Genomic DNA, 27,240 nt, shown 5'->3' on the forward strand with positions numbered 1-27,240 from the left:
CTTGGTCTTGCTGACGTTCAGGAGGTAAAATCATAACTTGTGCATTAGGAAGTATTATTTAGATGGAATAAACCTTTGAAACTATAAGTACAGGGACAGAAAGCAGTATTTTGGGTGGAGTAAACCTTTGAAATGACAAGGGCATGGAAAAGAGTAGTTTTTGGGGTGTATTCCATCTTCAAAACAAGAAAAGCACTCAGAGAGCACAGTACTCCACCAAGGCTGCTCAGTTGTTGTATCATTTCCAATGGATAAGTCCCGATAAGTCTGCAGTGGTGGATTTGTAGTAGGATTGCAATCATGGGATCGTCAGCAGGCAGCTGATGTAGCGTTCACTTGTTGTCATAGTTACAGTGACGCCTCAATGATACAGAAATCTTTAACAAATCCATGGATCCAGACTATAAGCAGCATCACTGCCAAAATCTAAGGTGGTCCTTGTGTCATTTCTGACCTTCCCTGAAAATGTCATCCAAATCTGTTGCGAACAGACAGACAAACAGACTAACAGATGGAAGGACAAATGAACGCCGATTGTCACATAACTCTGGGGCATTCCTTGGTGGAGTAACAATAACTTGTGTGTTAGAATGGGGTGGAAACACTTTTAAAACTACAAGTATTTGGACAGACAGTTGTATTTGGGTAGACTCTGAGTGCCCTTCAGCTGTCACCCAATTTAGAGTGTTGGGATGTCATGAAAAACAAGTCTTAAAAGTGTGGTCCTGAAACTGCAGCCTCCTGTACCTCACACACATAATACTTTTACAACTTTGAGCTTATTAGTCTAACAAAAATCAATTCACCACATTGTTGTAAGCTGAAAAAACTCAAAATGATTTGCAATGTACTCTGACAGCAGTCTTAAGTGCCTCACCCAAAAAATAACAAAAGGTCCTTGTAGCAGTCCATCCAGTTTTAGACGGCTTGTGTTCTTGTCTGCCAATTTCGGCGTGGGGCCACCCTTTCCTGTGTATTGTTTGAAATGTCCTACAGTATAATTGGCAATAAAGCTCAGTTGCATGCTTTTGCTGTGGTATTTACTGACACATGACGGGGTCCTGGGGGACTGATTTGGCCTGGCATGTCCGGAGCAGAGGTATTTCCTACTGCACTTGGAGGCAGCACGGCGTGACGTCCCACTGGGCGTGGCTCTGCCGGGGTGTCACCGTGGAGATTGTTCGGGCTGTTTATGGAAAACTCTGGAAGTCTCCACGCTGTTTATAAACGAAAAAAATCGGGCCACAGAGGCGTGAACGGACACAGACGACCGAACGAGGAGGCTCCGCTAACACTTCACTGACAGCCGTTACCGAGCAGCGTTAACGTTTATCCTACACGGGCCGCCGGACGGTCGAAATGGGTAAAGACTACTACGACATTTTGGGAATTAAGAAAGGAGCGTCGGAGGAGGACATTAAGAAAGCTTATCGTAAGCAGGCTCTTCGCTACCACCCCGACAAAAATAAGTCACCGGGAGCCGAGGATAAATTCAAAGAGATTGCCGAAGCTTACGACGTTTTGAGCGACCCGAAGAAAAAGGACATCTATGACCGTTTCGGAGAAGAAGGTAGGGTTTCTGAATCAGTCAGCACCGTAGGTGAATTATTTAGTTAGTTCACGTTAGAATACACACACTAGTTGTCAGCTGTGTCAGTAAACATGGCTGGACCGACATCATCAAACGTGTACGGGACCGGAGGGACGTTATCCCGGCTGTCATGGCGCTCAAAGCTCCCCTCCTGTCAGGGCTTGACTTAGGAGAGGCTCAGCCACCAGCAAAACTTGACATGTTCCTACAAGAACTGAGCGACACACTGAATCAGAGCGTGTGTTCAAGAACCAGTTACTTCACATACATTTGAATTTGAAGTAATTGCTTTGTACTTTTTTAAATTGTCCTTCTATGGTATGGCAGCTTAGAAAATGACTTGGTGACATTGTATACTGAACAAAAATATAACCACACCATGCAGATTGTCTTCTTTCTGACTCAGAGAAACAGTTACATTTCTATAGTTATGGTTACAAAAATGGTTAAATTTAGCCTCTAAGTCTCTACCACATGAGTTAAACCCCATCCTAGTCAGGTGTGGCTTTGAAAGACAACAGATAGCATGACCTGTACGCAGACACTCCTATGACAAGTAACTATTAAAAAAAACTATTTCAGATAACACAGTGCCACAGATGACAAGAGAAAGATGAGAACAGGCTGGCTGTGTCTGTCAGTGCTTTAGCCTGGTGCTTACTCTGCCACGTGATGCTTTGGATGGACAACTACGTGATCCTGTCACCCGAAACAGCCGCTAACTTCAGAAAGAGTATTAAAATACTCTGCTAGCCAGTATCCACAACCTCATTATCTCTAGCAGATGTGTGACTCAATCCTGACTTGTGATTTTTGGCCTGTGACCCCTCTTTCCATCTCGTCACCATCATTTCCATTATAGTATGTACTTGGTTGTTTCATGGCATCCATTCTGTTGTAGAGATGCCTTGCATTGAAAAAAAAAAACAAGCAGTTATTCCGTGATATCACAAGATATTGCATGCTATTTTTTGTTCAGTATATAAAAAATAAAATCATATCAAAGTCCCTGTATATATTTAGGCTAACGTGATCAGGTCTCTGCTTTAATAACTGGGGAGAGAGTAGACCGTATGTAAAATATGGGCCTAGCTTCAGGGTCTGAAAAATGAACATCCAGCAGGGGGTGATCACTCTTCTGTTTGCAAAAGGATGTCCAATTGTATAGAAATCTATCAGAAAATGGCCCAACTTCTCACTTAATCTGTAACCTTACTAAACGTTTTCCGCATGAGTTTGTGGTCTCAATTTCAAGTCTGAAGCCTTTTTAAACACAGCATGATGTTTACCATGTAAATTACCATCATATTTGGGTGTGAAATAGACAGTTGAGCCAGGGATTTTCCAGTTGGAGCCACTCGTCACTCATCACGTTTGGTCTCAAAGAGCAAGATGGTGACAGCTAAATCCCAGCCGTCTTGGCGTCATCCATTAGGAGCCCATTTCAGGCTAGAAAGACCAGGCTTCTATCTAATTGGATGGCAAGAGAGCTTACCTGCAACTTCAGTGGTTACCTGGACATAAAAACAGCATATATAAAGTCATTTGTCAGGTCTAATTAAGAAACAGCACTTAAAAAGTTACATGACTTTGCTCCCAAATAAGTATTAAAAACGTTTTTGCCCACTAGTTATAGTTCTACACACAGCTTCACAATACCACAGCTGAGTCAGTGCAACACAATTGCCTGAATGTTCCTGAGTGCATTTTTTTACAAAGCAGATTTTTTAAGACTTAAAAAACCTATTCAGGATCCTTTGAGTGTTGAGTTTTGCCCTCCTAATGCCTCTTGAGATGACAAGTTTCTCTAGTATGGTGTGGAATTTGCTTCTGTCTCATCTTCATCCTGGTACTTCCTCAGCTTTAACATTTCCAAAGAAGGAGACTGAGAAGGAATAATTTGCCAGCTGCCCTAATAGAATTTTGTAGGTTTATGCCACATTCTTTATGTTGATGTCTGTACACAGTGGAGCTGAAAGTTTCATTGCCAGTCTGTCTGAGAAAGTTTTGCTTTTTTACACCACCTTTGTACAGATTTGAAATCCAGCCAAAATAACTTAAGAAATAATGTCAAGTGGCTTAGTCACTATTATTTCGTTTTGAGTTTTCATATCAATATGAGCACATCAAAATGAGTATGCAGGCAGAAAAGGCACTGTAGCTTAACTACTGCCAATATCCCGTTATTTTCTCCATTTAAACTAATTGGGCAAACACCTATAGTAGTAACATGGAGGGACTATTTTGTTGGTGAATGTACATGATGAATTTACCCAGCATTTTATACTAAATTTTTATTTTCTGCTCATTGTCACGTGACATGTGCTGTTGCCCTTTCTTCTTGTATCAGTGGCTTTTTTTTAACATCAGGCTCAATGTCTTTTATTTTACAGTATGTGTGCAACACCCAAACACATAATATTCCAGTGTATACATATGTAAATAATTTCATAGTAGCTTTCAAGTTAACTAGACAGTAGTATAGTATGTGACTCTTCTGTTCAAAAATCAATTCATGTCCAAAAGTATTATTTATATAAAAACAGTTAAAGTAAATGGATGTCAAATTTAAATTTTTTATGCGTGGTATACAAGTAAGTCATTTTTAAAGGGATCTAGTTTCTCCTATATATGTCATGTGTTTCTCTCTACAAAACAACACATTGATGTAATGCACAAAATCTCAACCCTTTTTTTGCAAATATTAACTCAATTGTTTTTGTGTCCAGGTCTGAAAGGCGGAGGCCCCACAGGTCCCGGCGGTGGTGGTCCTGGCACCTTCAGCTACACTTTCCAGGGTGACCCTCATGCCATCTTTGCAGAGTTCTTCGGTGGACGTAACCCCTTTGAACAGTTTTTTGGTGGCCACAATGGAGACGAGAACATGGACACAGACGACCCGTTTAGCCACTTTGGGATGGGGGGCAGCGGTATGGGCGGGTTCCCTCGCTCTTTCAGCACCGGTATGGGAGGAATGGGAGGTATGGGAGGAATGGGCAGTCACACTAGCGTTGTAAAGAAGCAGCAGGACCCTCCCGTGGTTCATGATCTTAAGGTAACCCTGGAGGAGGTGCTGTCCGGTTGCACAAAAAAAATGAAGATTACTCGTAAAAGGCTGAACCCTGACAGAAGAACGATAAGGACAGAAGATAAAATTCTGGAGGTGCAGATAAAGAAAGGGTGGAAAGAGGGCACCAAAATCACGTTTCCTAAAGAGGGAGACGAGACCCCTAGGAACATTCCAGCTGACGTGGTCTTTGTGTTGAAGGATAAGCCACATCCGGTGTTCAAACGTGATGGCTCTGACGTTGTTTACACTGCCAAGATCTCACTCAGAGATGTAAGTTAAGATTAGATATAATTCTCAATAACATTTGTATTAAAACACGTTGTGAAACTGCTTTAATGCTAATCTAAAAAATAATTACCAGCTGCAACTCATGAGTAGAGCAAAGTACCAAATAAATGTTAATTTTCTGTTTTATTTGCTTTTCTTACCCATCAGGCCTTGTGTGGCTGCACAATAAATGCACCCACGCTTGACAGCAGAACAGTGACTGTAACATCAACAGACATTGTGCACCCGGGGATGAAACGACGGATCAGCGGCGAGGGGTTGCCTTATCCAAAGCGACCTGATCGTCGAGGTGACCTGATAGTGGAGTACGAGGTCAAGTTCCCAGAACGACTCACTCAGAGCGCCCGAGACACCATCGCTCAGGTCCTCCCAAGATCTTAAACAAGACAAACAGGACAGCAGGGCTTATATTACGCTGCCAATGTTTTTTTGTTTTTTTTTTTCCCATCAACCATCACATGGACATTCTTGTGGAGGTTGAACTCACTCCAGACAGTAAAGAACAGTCATGAGTCAGGCCAGCCTATGTGTGCACAAAAAATGCTTCCCCTAAGTAAGTGCAGCATTTCACAGGCTAGAATGTAAATAAATGACCAATTTTGTGTGATGTTTGGTTTACTGAGTAAGATTATATTTTCATGAAAACAAGTGTATAATAGTATGTTTATATATTTGCCCATGCACTATTTGAACTGCTTTGTTCACAATAAAAGTTCTCATTGAGAAAAACTTTTCTTTTTTTAGTATGAAATTGCAACATGAAGATTTGTATTGAATTGTTTACATGGTTTGGGATGGGCCACCTGAAAAGTTTATACTGATACAGAGAAAGATTTCGGCCATGTAAAAATCTACTTTTCTATGACATGGAGAAAGGTGTTTTTTTTTTACGTGTTTAAATGACTCGCATAGGAGCTGAGACAGGGAGAAATGAAAACTTTACTTTCAAATAAAAAATTGTTGGGTAACCGATGCTAACACAAATGGTAGTACTTGTTCGACTGTCGGTAAGGAAAGCTCAGTAAAGAAATCTGATTCTGTAAACACTAAACAGTCATCCTGCAATTTTTTTAAATTTAAATTGATTCTTTTTTTGTAATGAAGGGCTTTTGGAAGTGAGCTTGTTTTTGCCTAATGCAAAGCAAGTTTCAACAAGAACCATTTTCTCTCACATGGCCTACAGCATCTTACGGTTGAATCCTGGACCTTTCAAATGTGGAATGCAGGAGTGAAGTGTGAAACCTGATTGGAACTCATAGCGAACCTGTATGGTGTAATCTATACACAGTGCTCATGAAAGGTAGAAATCCATTTTCACTTTGAAATTAAACTGCCTTTTTTTGTAAATACTTGTCATGATTATATTTTCAAATGCTGTTAAATGGGTAAACTTACACTGGAAGATTTAATTACCGAAGAATACGAAGCTATAATTATAGTAAACTGAAAACTGATTAAAGCAAGCTAGGGAACAAGTGTGGAAACTGTATTCCCTTCTTCACTGAGGCATGTGGAGAAAATACCACTAATTATATTATGATGAAACAAAACAAACGTGACTTGCAGTTACTGGTGAATCACCTTTTTGTCCTTCAACTACTGCAGAGCAGACATGTCAGTTGAGCCCGTCATGTCTCTGACGTAGCTCTCTTTACCCCTAAAGGCCAAGGGTTACCTTATTATGCAATTATTTTCAAAATGACCACCAGCAGACTGATTAGAAGAGGCAAATTTAGATAAAAGTATCATAATAACTTGTGGGGGGGGGGGGGATCTGAGTATTCCATGAAAGAAGTTGACACTTTTTGAATGGAGTCTATTGGAGCCACTACTAAGGGTTGGAGCTACAACCCTTAGTAGTATTGTACTGGAAGGTACTTAATGTATTGGCCTCAGTTTCAAACCTTGGTTGTTGACGCTATGTCCCTCACACTCTTTAAGTCTGGCATCACCATGTCTGACCGGCAATAAGGTCTAAAGGCCAAAATCTTCTCTGCTGCTGGTATCAAAAGACACACATTTCCATGTAAAATCTCATAAGTCAACTACAGGTTTACTTGAACACTGAACAAATTGATTTTAAAAAGCATCTGTGCACCATTTTTCAAATGAGGCTTAACTAATCCAGGCTATTACGTAATGTTGGCTGCCTATTGGGATCATGTTTTTCCTGTTTTTGCAGGTTTCAGCAACATCTTTAGATAAATTTTAGAAAGGCTCTGGAGACCTGAAAAGATAAACCAAGATAATTCAATTAGTCATTTAAAACAAACAAACAAGAAAGAAAAACACACACAAAAGCTAAGACCCAGAGCATCATAACTAGGCAACAGCAATAGAACTCATTAGGGCAAGTGCTACAGGCACTACCAGAAAAGAATTTAGGAACTGTACAAAAAATAATTAAGATCTGTTTTAATTATTTGGAATCAGGAAAGATTCAAATGGATTGTAGCTTTAAAGTCCATCAATATTCAATGGTCTTCTGCCAATATTTCAAGATCTTACTATTTTTCTTGGCATAAAGTCATTCTTTTGGAAAAAATAAGGATACTATATGGTGAAAATTATGTTTTTTTATGTCTTCACAACTTGGAAGGTATAAAATACAATCTGTAAAAATATGAAGATGCTTACATCTGCTATTTTGGTAGCCTCCCACCACCGGATAGCCCCTCAGCTTTATAAGACACTTGTAATTTTATTCAGTTTCTATATAGAAACTGAGGAATCAATTTTTGTTGAAATCAAAAATTTGCAAAATCCTTGTATTATTTGCATAATCTCCTTAAAAATCCACAGGTGCATGGTGAGTCATTCAGAAAGAGCAATTGTCCCGCTGTAAATCAGGTTTATTTACTTGCTAGAGCTGCTTTTGCTAACTTACAGCAAAACACACAAAATGTTCTGTTGTTGCCTGCAAGAGTGAACACAGAGGTATTCATGCATGTGAACTAATTGTTTTCATTTTTCATGACAATGTCACCACAAGAATCAGAAAATTCTTATTTTAAGGTAAAATTGAGACTCATCTTCCTGAAAGAGTTTTATTAATATGCATAAAAAGGGCACATAAAGGGATGTTTAACTGACGGATGATTCAGTAAAGTGAAATTCTAAAGAAAACTTTAAGAACGCTAAGAAGGTGTCTTTCCTATTACTAAAGTCAGATCCCTTTTTACCCCTCATTCTCTTACAAATAAAGCTTTAAGAGTCTTTTCTGGGAATAAACCTGCTTTGTTGAGTGCTCTTTGTCTGGTTGTCGTCCTGCATAAGGCAGCCCCCAGGTTGTCCTCTGAAACACATGACTCAGTCAGAAGACAGACTGCTTTTTGAGTTGGATTCCCTCCAGCTTCATGTTCTGTGGATGCTTTAGTCTGCACAGGCCACGTAAAGGAGCCTCACTTAAACACTGAAGACTTTATTCACCATCGCAGTCATGAACTGGTTCTTCACAATCGAGGGATCAAGAGAAAGTGGATGAGCACAACTGTATGTACTGTATATTCTCTGTTTCAGGAAAAATTAATGCAGTCACAGAGGCTTGGCAACAACAGAAGCATGCCTATTTACTGATGACAAGAGCTGAAGCCGCAATCTGCAAACACAATCACACCTTTGTGTCTTATGCTGATATTTAAGACTCCATCTTTATGGCAGTGAATCAGATAACTACTTCGGAGCTACAGAACTTCCATTTTTGTGCTATCGCTGGACTAATCTTTTTGCTTTACTGACCTTGATTAAACTTGGATAAGAGGATGAAGTTTCCCCATGTCATCATAGTTTGTTGCTTCTCGGGTGAGTTGTGATGTATTTTATCCCTGAGGTTATCCCCATTCATGTCTTCTTTGTTAATTAAAATTTTAATATGAGCATATATTTGAATATAAGTGAATTATAAACTTTACGAATCTAAGTGTAAATTTATAAATGCACTGATGCAGTAATGGCATTTTTCACCTTAAAACGTGGTTACAATCTGACAGTCCGACAGAAACATCAAAACTGAGTGCATCTATTAGTTATCCTGGGAAATTTTGTTGCTTAAAGACAAAATGTCCAAAAAATTGGCCACATAATGTTGAATGAACTTTATGTAGTGACACATTCCTCTGCTTATCCCATTTTCAGTGCAATTTTATTGTCGTTAAAGCATATAATAAAGTATTTGATTATAATTTTAGAAGATTTCTATAGAGTTGAGAGGATAAATTATTATTCTTTACCCTATTTTTTTTAGTGTCACTTGTAGCTTTACTCATTTTCATGAATATAGCTGTTTAAGATGCAGATTTATTACCCCCTCAGTCCTTTTATGAATTGATTTCAACCAGTGTTTAACCAGTGAGTATTTTCATGAAAACAAAGCTGCTAGAATTTAATTTGCATGCAACCTTCCATGCTAAATTGAAAAGCCACAGTGATGTTATACAATAAATAAAGTGAAGAAATCACAGCAGTATATAAGACACATATGGCAAGTAGGATTTGCAACACTTCTTAGGCACTGTAACTCTCAGTCAGAGGTGCTTCTCCACAGTTTTAACCAGGCCTTTTCTTTCATACTGCAGCTTTGTGTCTGGAGGCCTCTGAAGTGCTGGAGGTGAGCGGTCATGTTGGTGGAGAGGTTTCCATCCGCTGCTCTGGTAGACGGGCCACAGACAATAGCTCTGAACACAGCAGAATGTATTTCTGCAAAGGAGTCTGCAGTAAAAACATTCTCATTCAGACCAAGAGGAGGAGGTCTGCCTTCACACAGCAAAGCAGATACTACATGGAAGTCGACAGAAGATACGGAGTCTTCATTGTGACTATAAAGAAACTGGAGAGGATGGATGCTGGACGGTATCAGTGTGGAGTGGAGAAAGCTAATAATATGTCGTACCAGGAAGTCAGTCTCATCGTCCTAGATGGTAAGTTTTTGGTTTAAACTTCCTATTGGTATGTGCGGTCAAAACATGCTCACTCTGACCTGCAGATCAGCGTTACTGTAGGTTACCCATCGTTGGGTTTGAATGTATTTTGTTTAAATAAAATAATGGTCAAAATTACACCATTCAGACTGGAAAAATCATTTTCTTTTACATGTTTGTTTTAAAATTCTCCTATAATAGATTTTGTGAAAACCAAATCATTCTACCGTCCATAGCACAACCTGGACACAATAAGTAACATACCTGTTACCAACAGTCACATGACAAAAATTCTGACATTTTTCAGCTGAACTGGCTGTGTTTACAGGGAACAACTATGGAAAGAAATTAAAAATGTAAGTCGCATAAAGTATGCAGGGTAACCATTTTTCCCAGTATTAGTAACTTATATTGAATGCTAGAAAAATGTTGAACAATTTGATTCCATTTTCATTTCAATAAAGATATTTAGCTTTTTTATTCATTATTCGAACTGTGCCACACTACACAAAACACTCTTTTAGGTCTCTTTCATTCTAGTCATGGGGGTTGTGGAAAAATTATACCACAGTGGGTAAAAATATGACATGACAAAGAATGCCCAGAAACTGCTTAGAATCAAGCTGGTGTGTTGTTGAGCCCAGCAGAATATTTCTTTTGCACAAAAATTCCTCAATTATGTATGTAATCTTATTATACATATGTATATATTATACATTATATTCTTATATATATATTATAATATGTACTACTTTTTTGCATACACAGAATCAGCAACTATGTCATATGAACACATGCCTATACATGTGTATTATCACTCACAAGTCATCCTCCGTTATGTTCTCTCAAAGCTTCCACTGTCCCTCCTGGATTCCCTCCTTCCACAACTACTGCCCTGCAGGCCAGATCAGAGGCTCTGTCTCAGGGCAACTTTCTGTCCAGCACGGAACCTTCAGTAGCACCTTTAACACTGCCTTCCTCAGAAAAGAAGAGAAACCTGCGACAAGCAACCAGCCTCACAGGTATTTCAGGGCTTGGCTTAACTTATGTCTGTATAACAAGCTAAAAAGCCTCAAAAATTATACTATGCTTAATAAAAATAGTTCAGATAATAACTTTAAGTTTGCATCCACTCTGTGGCATCCTTGAAATTCCTCCTAATCCTAGTAATTATAAATATGAAATGTAATTAGCACTGTATGCATCATGGATTGAATATGAGTTACAAAGTCCAAGTTATAAAAAGACCCTTAAGGCCTTGTGCTTTATGAATTATCATTCAAGATGCCTTAGAATTTGTTACAGCTCCAAAATTTATCCTGGCAGTGGTAGCTGTGGATTAGATCTGGAGATCTGGAAGAAATAAAAATGTATTTAAAGTCAAGAAATTTGATGTGTAGTGGTGGTAAAGATACTGTATTTAATATATCCAGTCAAAATTAATAAAACCAAATTCACTGTTAATGTCTCTCTACTTAAATTTACAATGCTGTGAAAAAGTATTTCCTAATGTCTTCTATTTTTGCACCTTTCTCACACATTTTGAGATGCTCAGAGGTGGACTTGCTTGTGTGCTTTGGGTCATTGTCATGCTGCATGAACCAATAGTGCTTGAACTGTAGGTCATGAACTGATGAGTGGATATTCTCCAGGAGGATTTTCTGATAGAAAGCAGAATTCATGGCTTCATCAGTTATGAAAAGTTGTCCAGGTCCTGACAAGACTTTATTTTCTTTTTGTTCAGTAGTGGTTTGCACCTCGCACTCTCCCATGATGCCATTTTTGTCCAGTGTCTTCCTTATTCTGGAATAATGTAGATGGACCTTAACTGAGGCCAGTGAGGCCTGCAGTTCTTTTGCTGTTTGTCTGGGTTCTTTTGTGACGTCTTGGATGAGATGTCGACGCGGACTTGGTGAAATGTTGGTCGACTGGCCACTCCTGGGAAGGTTGAAGTCTGTTCCATGTTTCTCCATTTGTGGATAATGTCTCTCACTGTGGTTCTCTGAAGTCCCAGAGCTTGCTTTAGCAATGGCTTTGTAACCCTTTCCAGACTGACAGAGGTCAATATCTTTATTTTGCATCAGTTCTTGAATCTCTGTAGAACGTGGCATCATGTGCTGCTTTTTAGTCTACGTCACAATGCCAGATAGGTCCAAAAGATTCTATTTAAATAATGTTCAGCTTCAACAAGCCTTGCAGTAATCATATGTGGGTGTGGCTGATGAAATTTAACCCAACTGCCAAATGAATTTGGTCATTTGGCAGATTGGTAACTAAGGGGGCAATTACTTTTTCACAAAGGGCAAAGTGGGGCTGGACAGCATTTTTCCTTCACTAAATTTAACCATAATTTAAAACCATTTTGTGCTTCCTTGGGTTATATTTGTCTTATATTAAAATTGATTTAATTCATTTGATGATCTGAAACATTAAAATGTGACAAATGGACAAAAGTAGAAGAAACTTTGGTTAATGTCAATTGTGTGATCTTGTGAAAATATGCAGTCTCCATTTCTAGCAGTTTCCACAGAAACTATTCTACCTCCTAGAATGAAGAGAATATTGTTGAGCCTGAGACAAGAACTTAATTAGTATTTTTAACCAGGATTGGAGTATTTTGTCACTTTGTTTGGAGGTTCTCGAACTAAGCTATTTGATCTCCCTCTGTTGTTTGCAGACACCACAGTGGTCATTACTGTATCTGTGAGCCTGGCTCTTCTGGTTTGTGCCCTTATCCCTCTTATGTTCTATGGACGCTGGAGGAGTAATTCAGGTGAGGTGACACAAGCACAGAGACGTTATAAGACTTTAACTCCACAGGCCAAAACCGAGCAGCATAATGTTCAGATATACAAATTTCCTTGTTTGTTTCAGATAATCACAACGGACCAGGAGGAAACAAGCATGAGGTGAGTGAGCATTTGTTTATTTTAAAATCTATTGTCCATCTGTAATGATTTTAATAATAGTGCATCTGGATCTGGAGCTACATGTCTCTGATTTGGAGCCGCTGACCAGCCTCTAAAATGTTCATAGTTCTGTTTGTATTGTTTGTCTGTCCTCCGTCTGTTATTCTGCTATCCTGCTATCCCCACCCCCTTCATCTCCATCCTCACCTCAACCAGTCGAGGCAGATGGCTGCCTTTTCTGTGCCTGGTTCTGTCTGAATTTTTTTCCCTCCCCATTAAAGGGGTTTTTGGTTCCTTCCCACTGTTTCTGACTGCGTGCTCATGGGGAATCCAAAGGCTACTTGGGATTGTTGTTTAAAATTCTTGAGGTCTTCATCTTAATATGTGAACTGCTATGAGATGACATATGTTGTGAATTGGTGCTATATAAATGAAACTGAACTGAATTTAATCTATTTGCAGGGTGCTGTCTGTGAGGAAAATGCAGACGTTGGATTGAGGCTGCAGACATTTGAGCCACAAGTTGAACCAGAGTCCAGTTCTCACGATGCCTCCCAGTATGCTTCCATCTACGCGGCACTGGATCCCAAAACCCTGGACCTAGCATGATGCGCAGTGCTCAGGATGTATTGCTGGACTGACAGCATACTGAGTTTCTCTTCATAAAAGTTGAAGTCATGTCACAGTAGGACCAGCAGAGGGTGCTACACATGTGACATGAGTGACCTGGTCCACTGTTTCTTCTCACAACAGCTCTGTAACCTCATTTTCTTTAAAAATCTTCAAATATTTACTCTTGAAAGTCACAAGAATCTTTCTTTAAAAAGGTCTGTTGTGCATTTAACTTCAGCTTGTCTGTGTCTCATTGTCACATCACTGCAGTTACCAGGACTTAAAGAAAGCAAATGGAAGGCAGAATAAAAAGTACTAGCACTGGTATACGCGTGATATTGCACTGGATTGTAAGTGTACCTCATTTTGGGATCTTTATAAGCATTTAAAAATTAACTTAAAAATATAACTATTCTAGCAAAGGTGATATGAAGATATCTTATTTATCTCCTTTTTTTTTATAGATTCACCTGTCTCAAACCTGTTTTGATCTGCTTTGATGTTAAATAAAGGAAATGAGTTTAATATGCTCAGTCAGTCACACATACCTATTTTTTATGCACAAGGGAGTCTGCTGAATTGTGTCTGTTTCTTTCCACAAAGGCTGTGATGAGTACAAATTTAGAGAAACACACAGTGAGTCTACAACCACACCCATAACCTACTCATATAATACATCCACCCATCAGAGAACCCATGAAGAGGCATCTTTAAACTTCCCTTGACATTACTGCACACACAAGCCTTTTGACCTTTGGGAAAGGTAACTCAACCACAATGACTCACAACAGTAAGCCTGCATGTGTTGGAGACTCCTACATTTCCTCTGTCTGCTCTTCATACAGCAAAAGTCATTTTATATAATGTGAGTAAAGGTTGGGTCAATGCCATTTCTACATTATTTATCCTGTGTGTGTGCTGAAATTGCTTCAGGGTGTTTGTGAATGGACTATAGTGAAAGCAATAATTAAAAAGTTGAGAAAATTTCTGGAGAAATGTATAATAGGAAGACTGATTTCCCTCTCACATCCATTTATCAATATTAGCCAGCAGGTTGTTGGCTTAGCTTTAGCATAATGACTTGACACAGGTGGAAAAAGCTAGTCTGGGTTTGTTTAAAGAGAACACAATCAAAAAGCATCCCTAAAACTAATTAGCATATTATATTTTATGTCTTTAATATGTACAAAAAACAAAGGGTGGAAATAAAAATGTGCTTTCTGCCGTAAGCTAAGCTAACTTGCTGCTGACTGACTTCATATTCTAGTTATTCAATCTTCAATTTAAATTAGTCAGGTATATTTGTAATGTTAATCATATTTCCTTAATGGGATCCCTTCGAGTCAACACCTACCAAGGAACACGTCGGAGTTTTGTGACGATTGTCGTACGTTTGTCCTTCTGTCTGTCTGTGTGCAACATTACTCGAAAACAGAATAACAGATTTGGATGAAATTTTCAGGGAAGGTCAGAAATGACACAAGGACCAAGTGATCAGATTTTGGCAGTGATGCTGAAAGTCTATAGTCTGGATCCACGGATTTGTTAAAGATTTCTGTCACAGCGAGATGTCACACGGCATCACTGTAACTATGACAACAAATGAACACTACGTCAGCTACCTGCTGATGATCACATGAATGCGATCCTACTAGAAATCCACCGCTACGGACATATCGGGACTCATCCCGACTGAGCACCCTTGGCGGAGTACTGCGCTCTCTGAGTGCTTTTCTTGTTCTAAATGTCATATATACAGTACAGTAAATAGTGGTGACTTGACTTGATGTCCCATCTAGCCAGCCGTCTGCCAAACAGCAATTCAGTTTATGTCTTGAAATGTCAAAAGATTCCAGTAAGCACAATGAAATCCACAGCACTTTACACTTCAAATAATGCAACATGTGTTAGAAATAAATGCTTACGAAATTAAATTTACACACCCAGAAGTTATGGAGCAAAGTTATTATTAATTTTGTTCTGGACCACCTAGTGAATGTGTACTTTAGCTCTGTTGTTTCTACTGAAAATACCTGACTATTTCCCTGCTAAATGCTCCACCATGTTCCCCAGTTAGTCACTTACTGTATCTACTTTTTACTGCTGAGCACAGTGGATTTTTTTAACTATCAAAAAAAAAAACCACAAAAGCATGGCAGAGTTGCTGCCAGTTCTGCATGTGGCAGATTGAAGAGATAATTCCCTCTCAGTGACCCCTTTTATGTTGCCACGTTGCTTTCACATGATTGATACACTGTACTGACATAAATTTTATTTAAAATTTCCCTAAAGCTGTCAAAGTGAACCATATGTTTACTTTTGCGTATTTACATGTATGTTTAATTTAAATAGTTAAATCACAAAGACAAGCAGTGTATAAGAAAAAATCATTGGCTTGTTATTGTAGGTTTATGATGTATGTAAATTTCATTTCCTGTTTTACCTTAAATTCACTTGTACTGCAAAAATACCCAAAATGACACGAGCACTTAATGAAACTAAGTGTATGCATGCATCAGTCACTGGTCCTCTCACTTCTCGTAGGTTCATATCCGATGCCTATGACTTACATGTTTTTTTTTCTGACAGCCAAACCCACAGGAAGACGTAGACAATTGAGGTCTATCTCGATGTAATCTCATTTACACAATGACACACAGTGGTGGAGCAGCTTAAAAAGTCCGCACACTGTTTAGATTTTTATCAGATTGACTGCAACTCCCTGCAGGTACCACTCAGGATAAGAAACAACTACAGAACTGCCTCTTTATTAACCAAAATGAAGACCATTTCCGTCTTCTATTGTCTTTTATGTGGTAAGTCTCCTACATCATTTTATCCCCGCATTCATTTAACTTAAGGTTGCCTTATTTCTTGATGCAATTTTGGCAGCTACATTGACAAAAGGAGCCGAAATCAATGTGGAAGGATTCGAGGGGGGAGAAGTCTCGTTCAAGAGCTCACACAGACTTGCACGGAACTACAATAAGTATCTATGCATCGATCCATGTAAAAGCAGTCAAGATATACTGGTTACTGTACAATCTGGTAAAAGAGCAAAGTCAGGAAGGATAACTCTGGTGGACTCAGGGGACGGCTCTTTCACTGTGACCTTCAGTCAGCTCCAGCTGTCAGACTCAAAGGAATACCTGTGTGCAGTGGACAGGCCTGGATTGGATACGTATACTTCAGTACACCTCACTGTAAAGAAAGGTATGTGCAACAACTTAGCACCTTTAAATGCAGTTCAATTTATCTCAAAGATTTGTTTCTTTTTGTCTCTGTATTCATGAATGTACATCTCCCCATATGATAGTGGAACATAACCAAGTACGTTTAATCAAGTTCTGTCCAGTTTTACGGTATTTGTTTTCATTGGAGTATATTCAGTTTGTGCTACTTTACATTACAACACTTCAATGGAAAAGTGCAATTTTTACTTTGGAAAAGTAAGCAAAAAAATACTCCACCTTGGATATTTTAAAATAGTTTACTCCATTTTTCTGACAGATACCTGTTTTACCAAATCATGGCTAAGATTACAGAATGCGAAACCATTTTAAACCTCTGGTTAGAGAATATTGTTGGCTTGTGACCCCTGGCAAAAAACAATATTTGTCTGGAGCTCCTTGTCAGAAAATTCTGAAATCCATCCATTTCAATAACAAGTCGTTCCCCTTTTAAACTTCTCAGTGGTTTATTAAATTGGTCTTTGGAGGTTCTAAGAGATAAAACACATAAATTTCACAAACACTGCAATGAGAAATCCAAGAAGTAAATACAAATTCGTGTTCCAGAGCTTTTTTCTCCTTCTTTCCATGTCCGTAAATCAACACAGGAGTAAGTGATCAGACTCTTACGTTGGGATCTCCTGGATTAAACTACCACATTGCACGTTAGACAAGCTACACTTTGAGCAGCTACAACATAAAAGTCTGCCTATGCATTGATGCAAAAATATCAACAATCTAATAATGTTATATATTATTGTATATATGTGAAATGGAAATAAATGCCATTTTACTTTGACACAAAGAACATAATTTTTTTTAAAAAATACCTAACTGAAATAAATACTTACTGGTAACATAAATAAATAAATTCTATACTGATTGATTGTTTAACTGATGCCATTTTAATTTATCTAAAACTACCAAAAATCTGAACACCTCTTGCACCACTTGTTTCTATACAGTTGTCCCAAATGAGACAACTGTTACACCAGATGTTTCTTCCACATGGACATACCAGAATGTCACCAATTCAACACAAATAACAACTGAAATAGACATTCTTTGGACTACAAACATTTCAACAGGTAGGAGCTAAAAAAAAAAAAAAAAAAAAAAAAGTCAGACCTGAATGCTTACAAATACAAACCTGACATACAAACTTACATAAAGTTTTATCCCATTCTGCCTTACAGCCTCAAACTTCACTAATGGAATAGAACAGAACATCTGGACAGGTGAATCTTTATCTGATTATTTGATTAACAGCTTGTGACCAAGATAAGATATTTAATTTTGTTTTTGATCAGGGACCATCTTGCATGTTACCATCGGAGGCGTTGCTATGATCATTATCTTGATGCTGCTGGCAATGTGGGGCAGGAAACGCAAAGAAATTTCAAAACCTCAACTGCGAGTTTGCTCCAACAGCAGGGACGTCGGCAATGCACATGAAAGTGAGGTACGAGACAGAAAGATGAGATGAACGTGTCAGGATGTCTCTTCACAGCACAACAACTGTCTTTGAGAGCAAATTCAATTCAGCAGAAGATGATCAAGTTTCTTTTCCTGGTTTCAGAGGTAAATGTACAGTATAGACCAGAAGTGAGAACACCCCTGTGTAAGACCACTTAAATGTCAAATGATTCAAAATGGCATTACTTCTAAGTAGAACAGTGGGGTATTTACACTTTTCTCAAATGGAGAACAAACAGTTTGGATTTGTTCAAAATAAAGGCTCCACAGTAGAAACTCAACGCAACAAAAGTGAGTGCACTTTTTCCTTTGTTGCAATATTTTGTACACCCATCTTTGTTTACATCAAGATTCAATCCTTGGCATGGAGAATACAACATTTCAGATGTTCTGCCATTTTTCAGAGATAATTTTTTCAGCTGCTCTTTGCTCAAAGGATTGTGTTGCTCTGTCCTTCTCTTAAAAGGTCAAAGTTTTCACTTTTTCTTCTTTAGAAACTCTTGTGTGACTTTGGCAGTGTGTTTTGGATCATTAGAATACTGGAATATTCCTCTTCTGGAAATTGCAAGTCATGTCGTCAGCCAGTATTTTGATGTATCCACAAGGATTCAAGGGGCCATTCATAAATAGCAAACAGCTTTTGCATTTATACGACTCTGTATCATCATACTGCCACCTCCGTGCTGCACTGTCAGGACCATGCAGTCACTCTGGTAGTCTTTGCCAGATTCACAACAAACATGTTGGACCCCATCTGAGCTGAACAAATTTTTCTTGATCTCATCTGATCAAGGAATCTGCTCCTAAAATTCATCTGGCTACTTTTCATGTACTTCAGCAAAGTTTAAGTTTGACATTACATACCAAAGAGTAAGCAATGTTTTTTTTGTTGTTGTTGAATGTCTGTCACACTGTCTAAGCTGCTGCAGAAGCTCTGATTTCCATTCATAGTCCATGTGTCAAGATTTAAGTCTGTTTTTGAGACCAAGATTATGCAAGTAGTTCCCATTTCTCACAATTCTGATTTTTTAGTTCCTCTGAAAATTCTTTCCTATGTGGAGACATGATGCAGACGTGCAGATAGATATAAGCTATGGGTTGGACACTGAGAGAGTTCTGTGTTCACAGGTCATTTTATACTCATGTTCATGTAATTAGAGTAAATGGAATCACAGGGACTTCAGGCATAATCCTTAGTTGGCTGGGGTTCACAGGTTTTCTAACTTGCCTGTCAGTGTTGTATTCATTTTTGTTGTACTGAGGGTCTGCTTTGGGGTCTGTATTTTCAATACAGTCTTTACAAAATATCTGTTTTTAACCGTCATGATAGAAAATACTGTACTTGTCATCACAGAAATAATACAGTTACTGAGAAACAATATTAATCATAAATTATTTAACTTTTTAATTATATCGTTTCTGTTGTTTACTGTATTGAGAGGGGTTTTCCAAAGGCCACAGTTCTCTATTTTAAGTTAGGGGAGCTTTTGCATTGGGATTCTTTAAAACCACAACAAACCACAAGTGTTCTCAGTTCAGAGAAGTGTTTCATCGGAGAAATAGTTTGACATGTCATAAAAAACACTTATTTGCTTTCTTGTTAAGTAATACCTCCATTTAAATGATGAAGCGTGAGCAGCTCAGATGATTCATCCTCATTTACACAAAAGACAGTATAGCGATGTAGGTCAGAACGTGCAGAAGCGTGCAGAACCTAATACACAATCACTGTAGTCATGCAAGTAAAATGCAGGAAATTAAACTGGGAGCATGAAAATATGCTTTGGGCTTTATTTACATGTGTAGTAAAACACAATTCATTTCAACAACTGACATGCTGTTAGATGAAAAGACAGTTAATATGTAAATGTATTTGTGTTAAATATAATGCTACAGCCAGGAGGTTCCAGCTTAGTCCACATATTGGCACACAAGACATTTTCTGGTGCACAACCTCCAGCAAACCACAACTTGTTGGCGTTAGATTTTAGTGTCAAAATGGATCAAATTCTGATCTTGTTTGGTGAGCTTGTGAGCTATTGTTATATGGATTTTTTTTATTTACACCTTTGGATGAAGCCATGCTGCCTGCTATCTTTTGTTTCCAGCTCAATGCTAAGCTAATTGGCTGCAAGGGATAGATTAAATGGACAGCTGAACATGCAAAAATGTGTAATGCGCTTACAAAAAGGTCCATTTAATTAAGCATAAATAGGACAGCATTTTCAATATGTAGCATTATTTAGTTTCCAATATACCAAATGAATATGAAATTATTATTTACTTGAGTTTAATTGGAGAATTCTTTTAAGGAAATGCAAATTTCCCATTCATTTACAATTTAAGTACTTTCTTTTAGAAAATTTCCAATTTTGCCTTTCTAATTTACACTGTGCATTTTTAATTAAGGTAGTAATTTCATACTATTGCTGTAAAACCTACATGGTTTTGTTAAGTAGATTTAATACGCAAACACAATAAAAATTAACTCAGAAAGATGTAGAACACACAAGAACTTGCTAATTATTGTTTCTTTTCACCTCTTCAACAGGTCGACTGTGAGTATGATGATATAGAGAGTGTGGTTCAGCATGTTAAAAAGTTACCTGAGAGCGCTTCTGTCGGTGCTCCCCTCCCAAAACAGAATCCACCGACATCTGGAGCCACAGCAGCTGAATGTGCCAGACCCATTCACATCTATGAAAACATTTCTTTCTCCAAAGGTGCTGCAGGTTCAAATGTGCCAAACAACCCCAACATTATCTCTGGGATGTACATCAAGCCTTTGCCGCCAGTATTATGTAAAAAACCAGCTGATGGGTGTCCTAGAAAGCACACAAAGCCCAAATCAGTTTGGTTTGGTTTGGATCTAACGGGAATGAATCTGAGTTGATCTCAAAGACATTGATGGACGACTGAAGTTCTCCAATTATGAGCAACATTATTACTACAAGCTTTTACAGTATAAACGGCTGTTTATGTGTAAATCTGCTGTATTGTTTCTCTCTCTCTCTCTCTCTCCCTGTGTGTGTGTGTGTGTGTGTGTGTGTGTGTGTGTGTGTGTGTGTGTGTGTGTGTGTGCGTGTGTGTGTGTGTGTGTTCATATTTCTGGTTAAGGTCAGAGGAAGTGTTGGGATCCAGTGCATGATGAAAGTTATACAGTGTGGAGTCTGACAGTGACAATAACAAGTCTTTGCATCTGTGGGCGATTGTACGTGACTTTCGTAACTGAAGTCATTGTACATACACCTACCAGACAGCCTCCCAGTGGTCATATCAATAAAGACACTGTGGCAGAAAGCACTGCATATTGATATAATTATTTTTAAAAACAGACCTTCGTAGACACTGTTATAAAATTGTAAAATGTATTTGCTTGTAAGATGTGACAAAATCACACTGATGAATAATTTAAAAAGTGTAAAGAAAGGGATTGTTGCTTTGGGATTACTTGCTCAGCTGGTGTAAGAAAAGACGTACTTGCTTCATGAATTTGGATCATATATACTGTCAAAACATCTGTAATTCTACATATTTTTTTTCTTATTTTACAGGTTTTTGTCCCTAAATGTTTGAAATACAAGAAGATGTCAGTACAATTACAAAAACAGCCTGAAGATTTACATGTAAAATGACATGATGAACTCACAACTGTGAATGACCTTGAAATTTCTAGTTTTAAAGAAAGTTGCAGTTTTTGACATAAAATGTATTATTAAACAAAATTAAGTCATGTTTCATAGATCAAACAACTTTGGTACTGGACATGTATTTCTAAAATTAGATACAATTAGTGAGTATTGAGAGAAAAAGAATTGTTTGGTCTGTCAATTTACAAAGATTTGTTGTTTAAAAGAGGTACATCTGTTAGAAATTTCAGAGGTTTTCACAGCAAAAAATGCCTTCATCAATGTGTTATATCTGTAAACATTGATAGTATGTCAAAATGCAAATTTTATCATTATATTTGTCTGTTATTGTTGTAAATTTTTTGTTTTTACACATGTAAATATCCACCATTAAACAGCCAAAAACATACTCAATGTTGAATTAAAGCTAGAAAATGCATTTTTGATTCACAAAATGATTGTATTTTTATGAGAGGCTTATTTTCTTATTATTTTCTTATTATTTTACAGTATTGTTTGGTACACCAGCTTGCAGAATATACCATGTTACACAAATACCTCTTTATAATAAACACACTTTATAAAAGGTTTTGACACCTTAACCACTGTTGCTGTTTTTTGACAGTTGAGGGTAATAAAACAAAACGTTTGAACATTTGAAATGTGTGAACAAATATTTGTGCATCCAGCAAACACAGAGTGATTCATCTCAGGCCCTTTTTCAGGCCTCAGCAAAATTATTCACTCAATTTTATGTCTTCTTTGACACCTCCAACTCCTGAGGGGGGGAAAAAAAGGCTATTTGCTAAATGCTCACCAGTTAGCCGCTAACTGTCTGTTTACTACTTTTGGGGCCTTTACTATTCCTTGAATTTAATTTTGAAACAACTAATGTCATGGGTGAGAATAATTCAAAGCAGTAAAGTTCTGGGGCGCAAAAGTAAAGCAATGAGCTGCTGTGAAAGATGGTCCATTGAGTCTGGTGATAATTCACAGTGGGTTCATCACTATAAACTAAAATCTTCACATAATACACAATAATTTAACTGTTAACATAAAAATTAGATTGGTGCATCTTTAAATGTTAACAAATCAATATATTATTATCATTTAAATCGGACTTTGGATGGTGTTGCTTCTCCAAGTACACAACAGATGTCACAAGTGCAGGTTGATTACAAACGATAATGGAAGTATCTTAATGAATGCAGAAGTGATTTTTGGGTGCGCCATTGTAGAAACAAGTCCATTAACACACACAAAGCTCGCTTTTTGAGTCACTCAAGCACCATGATTTCACTTTCATACAGCAGGTTGATTTATATCTGGACATGTCTGTGTCTGAAAGAGGAAGAGGTTTAAACACATGGACATGAAAGCAGGTGATTTAGCCCTGGGACACAATCCGTCATCCGGGCTGCTGTCTTACTGTGTACCTGCAGAATCTGACTGTGTGGACTGGAGGTAAACCGGGAGTGATGGGAGCCAACTGGGTCTCACAGAGAACAACTACAGCTCTAATTGTTACTCTTCTGCAGATCCGAGGTGAGTTGTGCATCACACATGTAGACTTTAAAAGCTAATTGTACTGCAAAACCATATCTGCTTGACTTACACTAACGCTAACACTGACTGACAGCTCTGATCAGCGTCAAAACTACAGCTGTTACTGGAGTAGAGGGCCAAACATTTGACTTCAGATGTGAATATCCGAGCAGCCGGCAGAGCTATGCCAAGTACTTCTGCCGTGTTGATGATAAAGATTCCCAAAGTCACCTGATACGGACAGAAAGACACGACCAATGGGAAAGAGAAGGTCGATTCTCTCTGTACGACAACACCTCTGGAGCATTTTTCATCGTCAGGGTGGATGAACTCACCTTAAAGGACACTGGAACGTACTGGTGCGGGGTGGATATCAGCTATCTTCCTGATCATATCAGCGTCATACAGCTGAATGTTACCAGAAATCATCATCTATACACATTTCATCCAGGTATTTACAACAAAATCTGTTCTCTGAATGGTGATTATTATGTAACCAAAAACATAAGGTTAAATGCAGATGTCTAGCAAGACGTTAAGACAACAATGATGGTTTGAAAAATTCAATTTCATTTATTTAATTAATTATTAGGGACATTCTGCTCTGCTTGTCATCTAAAAATGAGAACCAAGTAGTGTTACCTGTACCGTACATGTTCTGCTTTTCTGAAGTTTCGATTCCTGGGAAAGTTGGAAGTGCGTGCGATGGGGTCCGAAAGTCTCAGACCAGGGTGAAAATATTTATTTATACTTGCAAGAAACATTTAGAAACATTTGAAACATAAGTTGTTACAACATGTAACATGACAAAGAAATGTTTCAGATTTTGCACTACATCTTGGTCAGCAGTTAAATTAACCTTTTGCACTTGAAATCAGATTTCTTTCAGTTTCTTCCTTTTAACTGAAGGAGCATTCAGATGAAACTCAGGTTGACTAAAGTATGATTATACCTCATGTTTCCAGCAGACCATTGCTCTATAAAAGAAGTAAGTGAAAGTGTCAGATGTCTAAGTAAAGAGGGCCTTCATCAGTATTAAATCATGGCAGGACTGAAGGTTTCTAAGGGGCAGCACATGGCAGTCTTAAACATTGTGCACAGACTGGACCAGCTGCATCCATCTGAAGATCAGTACATCAAGCATTGTTGGCTGAAAGACAGAGCAATTACATCATCGCAGATGCAGAATTTGCTAACAAACAGAAGACTGTCTAGTCATGGTCTATTACAACAAATAACGGCCTGTAAACCACTTCTCAGGATGTAAAATGAAGCCAAATGTTTGAGGTGAGCTTAGACAAACCAGCATTTCTCAGTGGATCATGGAAATTAAACATTTTTCTTTTTAAATCTCATGTTTAGTGATGAATCAATGTTAGAGATTATTGGCAGCAACAGAGGGCTGTATGTAAGGAAACAAACGGGCGAGAAAACGATACTGCAGTGTACCAAACCCACAGTGAAGCATGATGGTGAATATTCAAGCCTTTGGGTGTTTTGCTGTTCTGGAGTTGGCACCACTGTTTCTTCAGAGACATGCTCTGGTTTGCAACTTTGTGAAAAACATTCATACTGCAACAGCAAAATGCATCCAAATACACCTTTTAATCACTGCAAGAACTACTTAAAGACCAAAAAAAAAAAAAAATATCAAGGATGACTTTCCTCCACAGTTCCCTGACCTCAACCCACATTACACTGGGCGCTTGAGTACTTAGAGAGCCAACAATTCAAATTATGTTAGGATAGCATGAGTTACCAGGTTTGCACAAACCTGTGGAGCCTACACTAGCTATAACAAAACACTATTCCAACATTAATTTTTTTTTAATTCAAATTGTTAATCTGACATGATCATATGCATAACAGTTGTTATTAAATCCAAAACTAATGCAGCAAGAAAAGCAGTTTCACTCCTGGTCTCAGACTTTTGGATCCCTCTCAACAGCAAAGCCCCTCACACATTAAAGGAAGTAAAATCTATATCAGTAGCTTATTTTGCTTTGTGGGCTCATTTATTTTTGTTTCACTATAAACTATTTTTTTTTCTGTTTTCCAGCTAATATAACACCGGCCAATCCAATGAACCAAGCAGTGGACAGTGAGTGATATTCATGTGTCCATGTTTCCATCTGCATTGATAATCTTATATATATATATATATATATACACACACACACATGTGTGATGAATCATCCGTCAGTTAAACTTCAGTCGTTTTGTCCTGCAGAGGTTCACCTGCCGCTGTTCCTGACTGCAGTGATGTGTGTGGCAGCGATGCCGTTTGTGTGTCTGTTTACATTCTGTCTTCAGCTGGCTGTGAAAAACAGAAGGTCAAGACACCGCCAGAACAGAGAGGTGTGTCCCGAACTGAAACTTTTAGTATGCCTCTAAGAATAGCAGCGTTGGGTTGATCCATTGTGTTTGAAATTTCTCAGCAACTACTGGGTTCCAATTAAGATATGTGGTAGACATAATAATGCACCCCTCAGGATGAACTGGAACACCTTTGACTGATTATTGGAACTTTTTAGGTGATTCTTCTCATTTTCCAGTTGTGCCACAATCAGGCCAAAAGCCACCAAAGTCCATCTCTTGAAAATTGCTGACTCTTAACATATTTAAACAGGCAAACACCTAATCGTCTTTAAAACAAGGCCTGTAGACAAAAAAAGAAATAGTATACTCAATCAAAAAACACACAGAATTGCCATTTAGTAGTTATTTTATAATTATATAAACCTAAAAGAAAAACAGAGCAATTGGGGGAATCTAGATTACGTGTCAGTGATTAGAGCCTCCTCAGGGAGTGACAGATGGAAATAATTTAATTTATTTACCTTTTGACATGGAGGATTTTGTGTTCACTTTGCTGTTAATATTGCTGATAAGATTTCCAAGGCTCTCCCAGGCCTCCAGGAAAAAGGCTGTGGATGCCTGTGAGTCTGGGAGGAAGGTTTGGGTTGTCAACATATGTCAAAAAAAATCTGCACATATAATGGGATTTACCTACTTTCTCATGTTACTGCACTTGTGTTAAAATTCACACATTGGCAAAGTAGAGTCTTACAGAGTTGTTAGCATGGTTGTGGCAGAACATACCAGGTTGTCTGGAAAACGCTAATAAACTTTGATCTTTTCCCTACAGATGTCATCTGAGTACGAGACGATGATGCCCGGCGTCAGAACTGAACCCGAGTTTCGCTGCAGCTGTTCAGCTCCAGACCCTCCTGATCTTTCAGCTTTACCTCAACCACCGAGTGACTTCTGCCCTCATCTAATGTCAAAGCATCGCGAGTCCGACATCACTCTAGACCTCGGCGATTACGTCGATGTGGATGTTCCAGGGCACATGTGCCAGTACCAACATCTGGATCTCAGCCGGTTGGAGGAGCACGTCTATCACTGCCTTCATGGAAACAACGGTCCTAAACATGGACCTGTGAAAGAGCAGATTCCCTGTTATTGTAACTATTGAAGGATAATTTTAGAGTTAGTCACAACTTAGATACTATTTTGTAGTCGCAGTATTAATATTAATAGAAATGATAGCCACATTTACAACAATAGGATCCAAGTTTTAACAAACCAGGATTATTCTTTACTATGTGTGGATGATGAAAGAGTTGAGACATTTAAATGATTTGGATCTTTAGCAAGTAAAGTTAATATAGTGCAAATTTACTGCAATGCTTTGTTATTTTTAGAGAAATACATGACATTTTGAATGGCGCTAAGAAAAGCCTATACTATAGTTTGAGGAGGAATGGCAACACAAGCTGTCAGATTGACCGAAATCCAGCAAGTTTTGATGCTTTAACTAATGTCCCTTTGCTTTGCAATATATTTCGCCAAATAAAAGAAAAGTGGAGGTTGTTGCTGTGTCTCTTGAATGTTCACTGTGGGACAGATGGGAAGGATGTTTTAGTGCTCATCACGTGTTTGCGGTTTTTAAAGATAGGTTTTGAGGGAGG

At 38.3% G+C, this 27,240-nt stretch overlaps 4 protein-coding genes across 4 annotated transcripts; all 4 read left to right on the forward strand.

The window, feature by feature from the left end:
* Nucleotides 1-1,160: 1,160 nt before the first annotated feature.
* dnajb1b (DnaJ heat shock protein family (Hsp40) member B1b) lies at nt 1,161-5,678 on the forward strand. The gene is made up of 3 exons (XM_023272352.3): nt 1,161-1,570; nt 4,321-4,931; nt 5,097-5,678. The coding sequence occupies exons 1-3, from the start codon at nt 1,360-1,362 to the stop codon at nt 5,328-5,330; spliced, it is 1,056 nt and encodes a 351-aa protein (XP_023128120.1). The 5' UTR covers nt 1,161-1,359; the 3' UTR covers nt 5,331-5,678.
* A 2,672-nt stretch (nt 5,679-8,350) lies between these two features.
* Nucleotides 8,351-13,911, forward strand: LOC118470432 (CMRF35-like molecule 9). The gene is made up of 6 exons (XM_035949103.2): nt 8,351-8,750; nt 9,524-9,865; nt 10,717-10,887; nt 12,543-12,638; nt 12,740-12,774; nt 13,237-13,911. The coding sequence occupies exons 1-6, from the start codon at nt 8,711-8,713 to the stop codon at nt 13,381-13,383; spliced, it is 831 nt and encodes a 276-aa protein (XP_035804996.2). The 5' UTR covers nt 8,351-8,710; the 3' UTR covers nt 13,384-13,911.
* A 2,130-nt stretch (nt 13,912-16,041) lies between these two features.
* Nucleotides 16,042-22,160, forward strand: LOC111569935 (CMRF35-like molecule 8). Its single transcript, XM_023272392.3, has 6 exons — nt 16,042-16,202; nt 16,279-16,599; nt 17,582-17,704; nt 17,813-17,854; nt 17,927-18,078; nt 20,644-22,160. The coding sequence occupies exons 1-6, from the start codon at nt 16,166-16,168 to the stop codon at nt 20,983-20,985; spliced, it is 1,017 nt and encodes a 338-aa protein (XP_023128160.2). The 5' UTR covers nt 16,042-16,165; the 3' UTR covers nt 20,986-22,160.
* Nucleotides 22,161-23,095: 935 nt separating this feature from the next.
* Nucleotides 23,096-27,142, forward strand: LOC111569899 (transmembrane domain-containing protein TMIGD3-like). Its single transcript, XM_035949078.2, has 5 exons — nt 23,096-23,266; nt 23,361-23,717; nt 25,326-25,367; nt 25,497-25,624; nt 26,415-27,142. Exons 1-5 carry the CDS (start codon nt 23,200-23,202, stop codon nt 26,742-26,744), a joined length of 924 nt encoding a protein of 307 aa, XP_035804971.2. The 5' UTR covers nt 23,096-23,199; the 3' UTR covers nt 26,745-27,142.
* The last annotated feature ends 98 nt before the right edge of the window (nt 27,143-27,240 follow it).

Source organism: Amphiprion ocellaris, chromosome 4 (assembly GCF_022539595.1).
Source record: "Amphiprion ocellaris isolate individual 3 ecotype Okinawa chromosome 4, ASM2253959v1, whole genome shotgun sequence".
Classification (NCBI taxonomy): Eukaryota; Metazoa; Chordata; class Actinopteri; family Pomacentridae; genus Amphiprion; species Amphiprion ocellaris.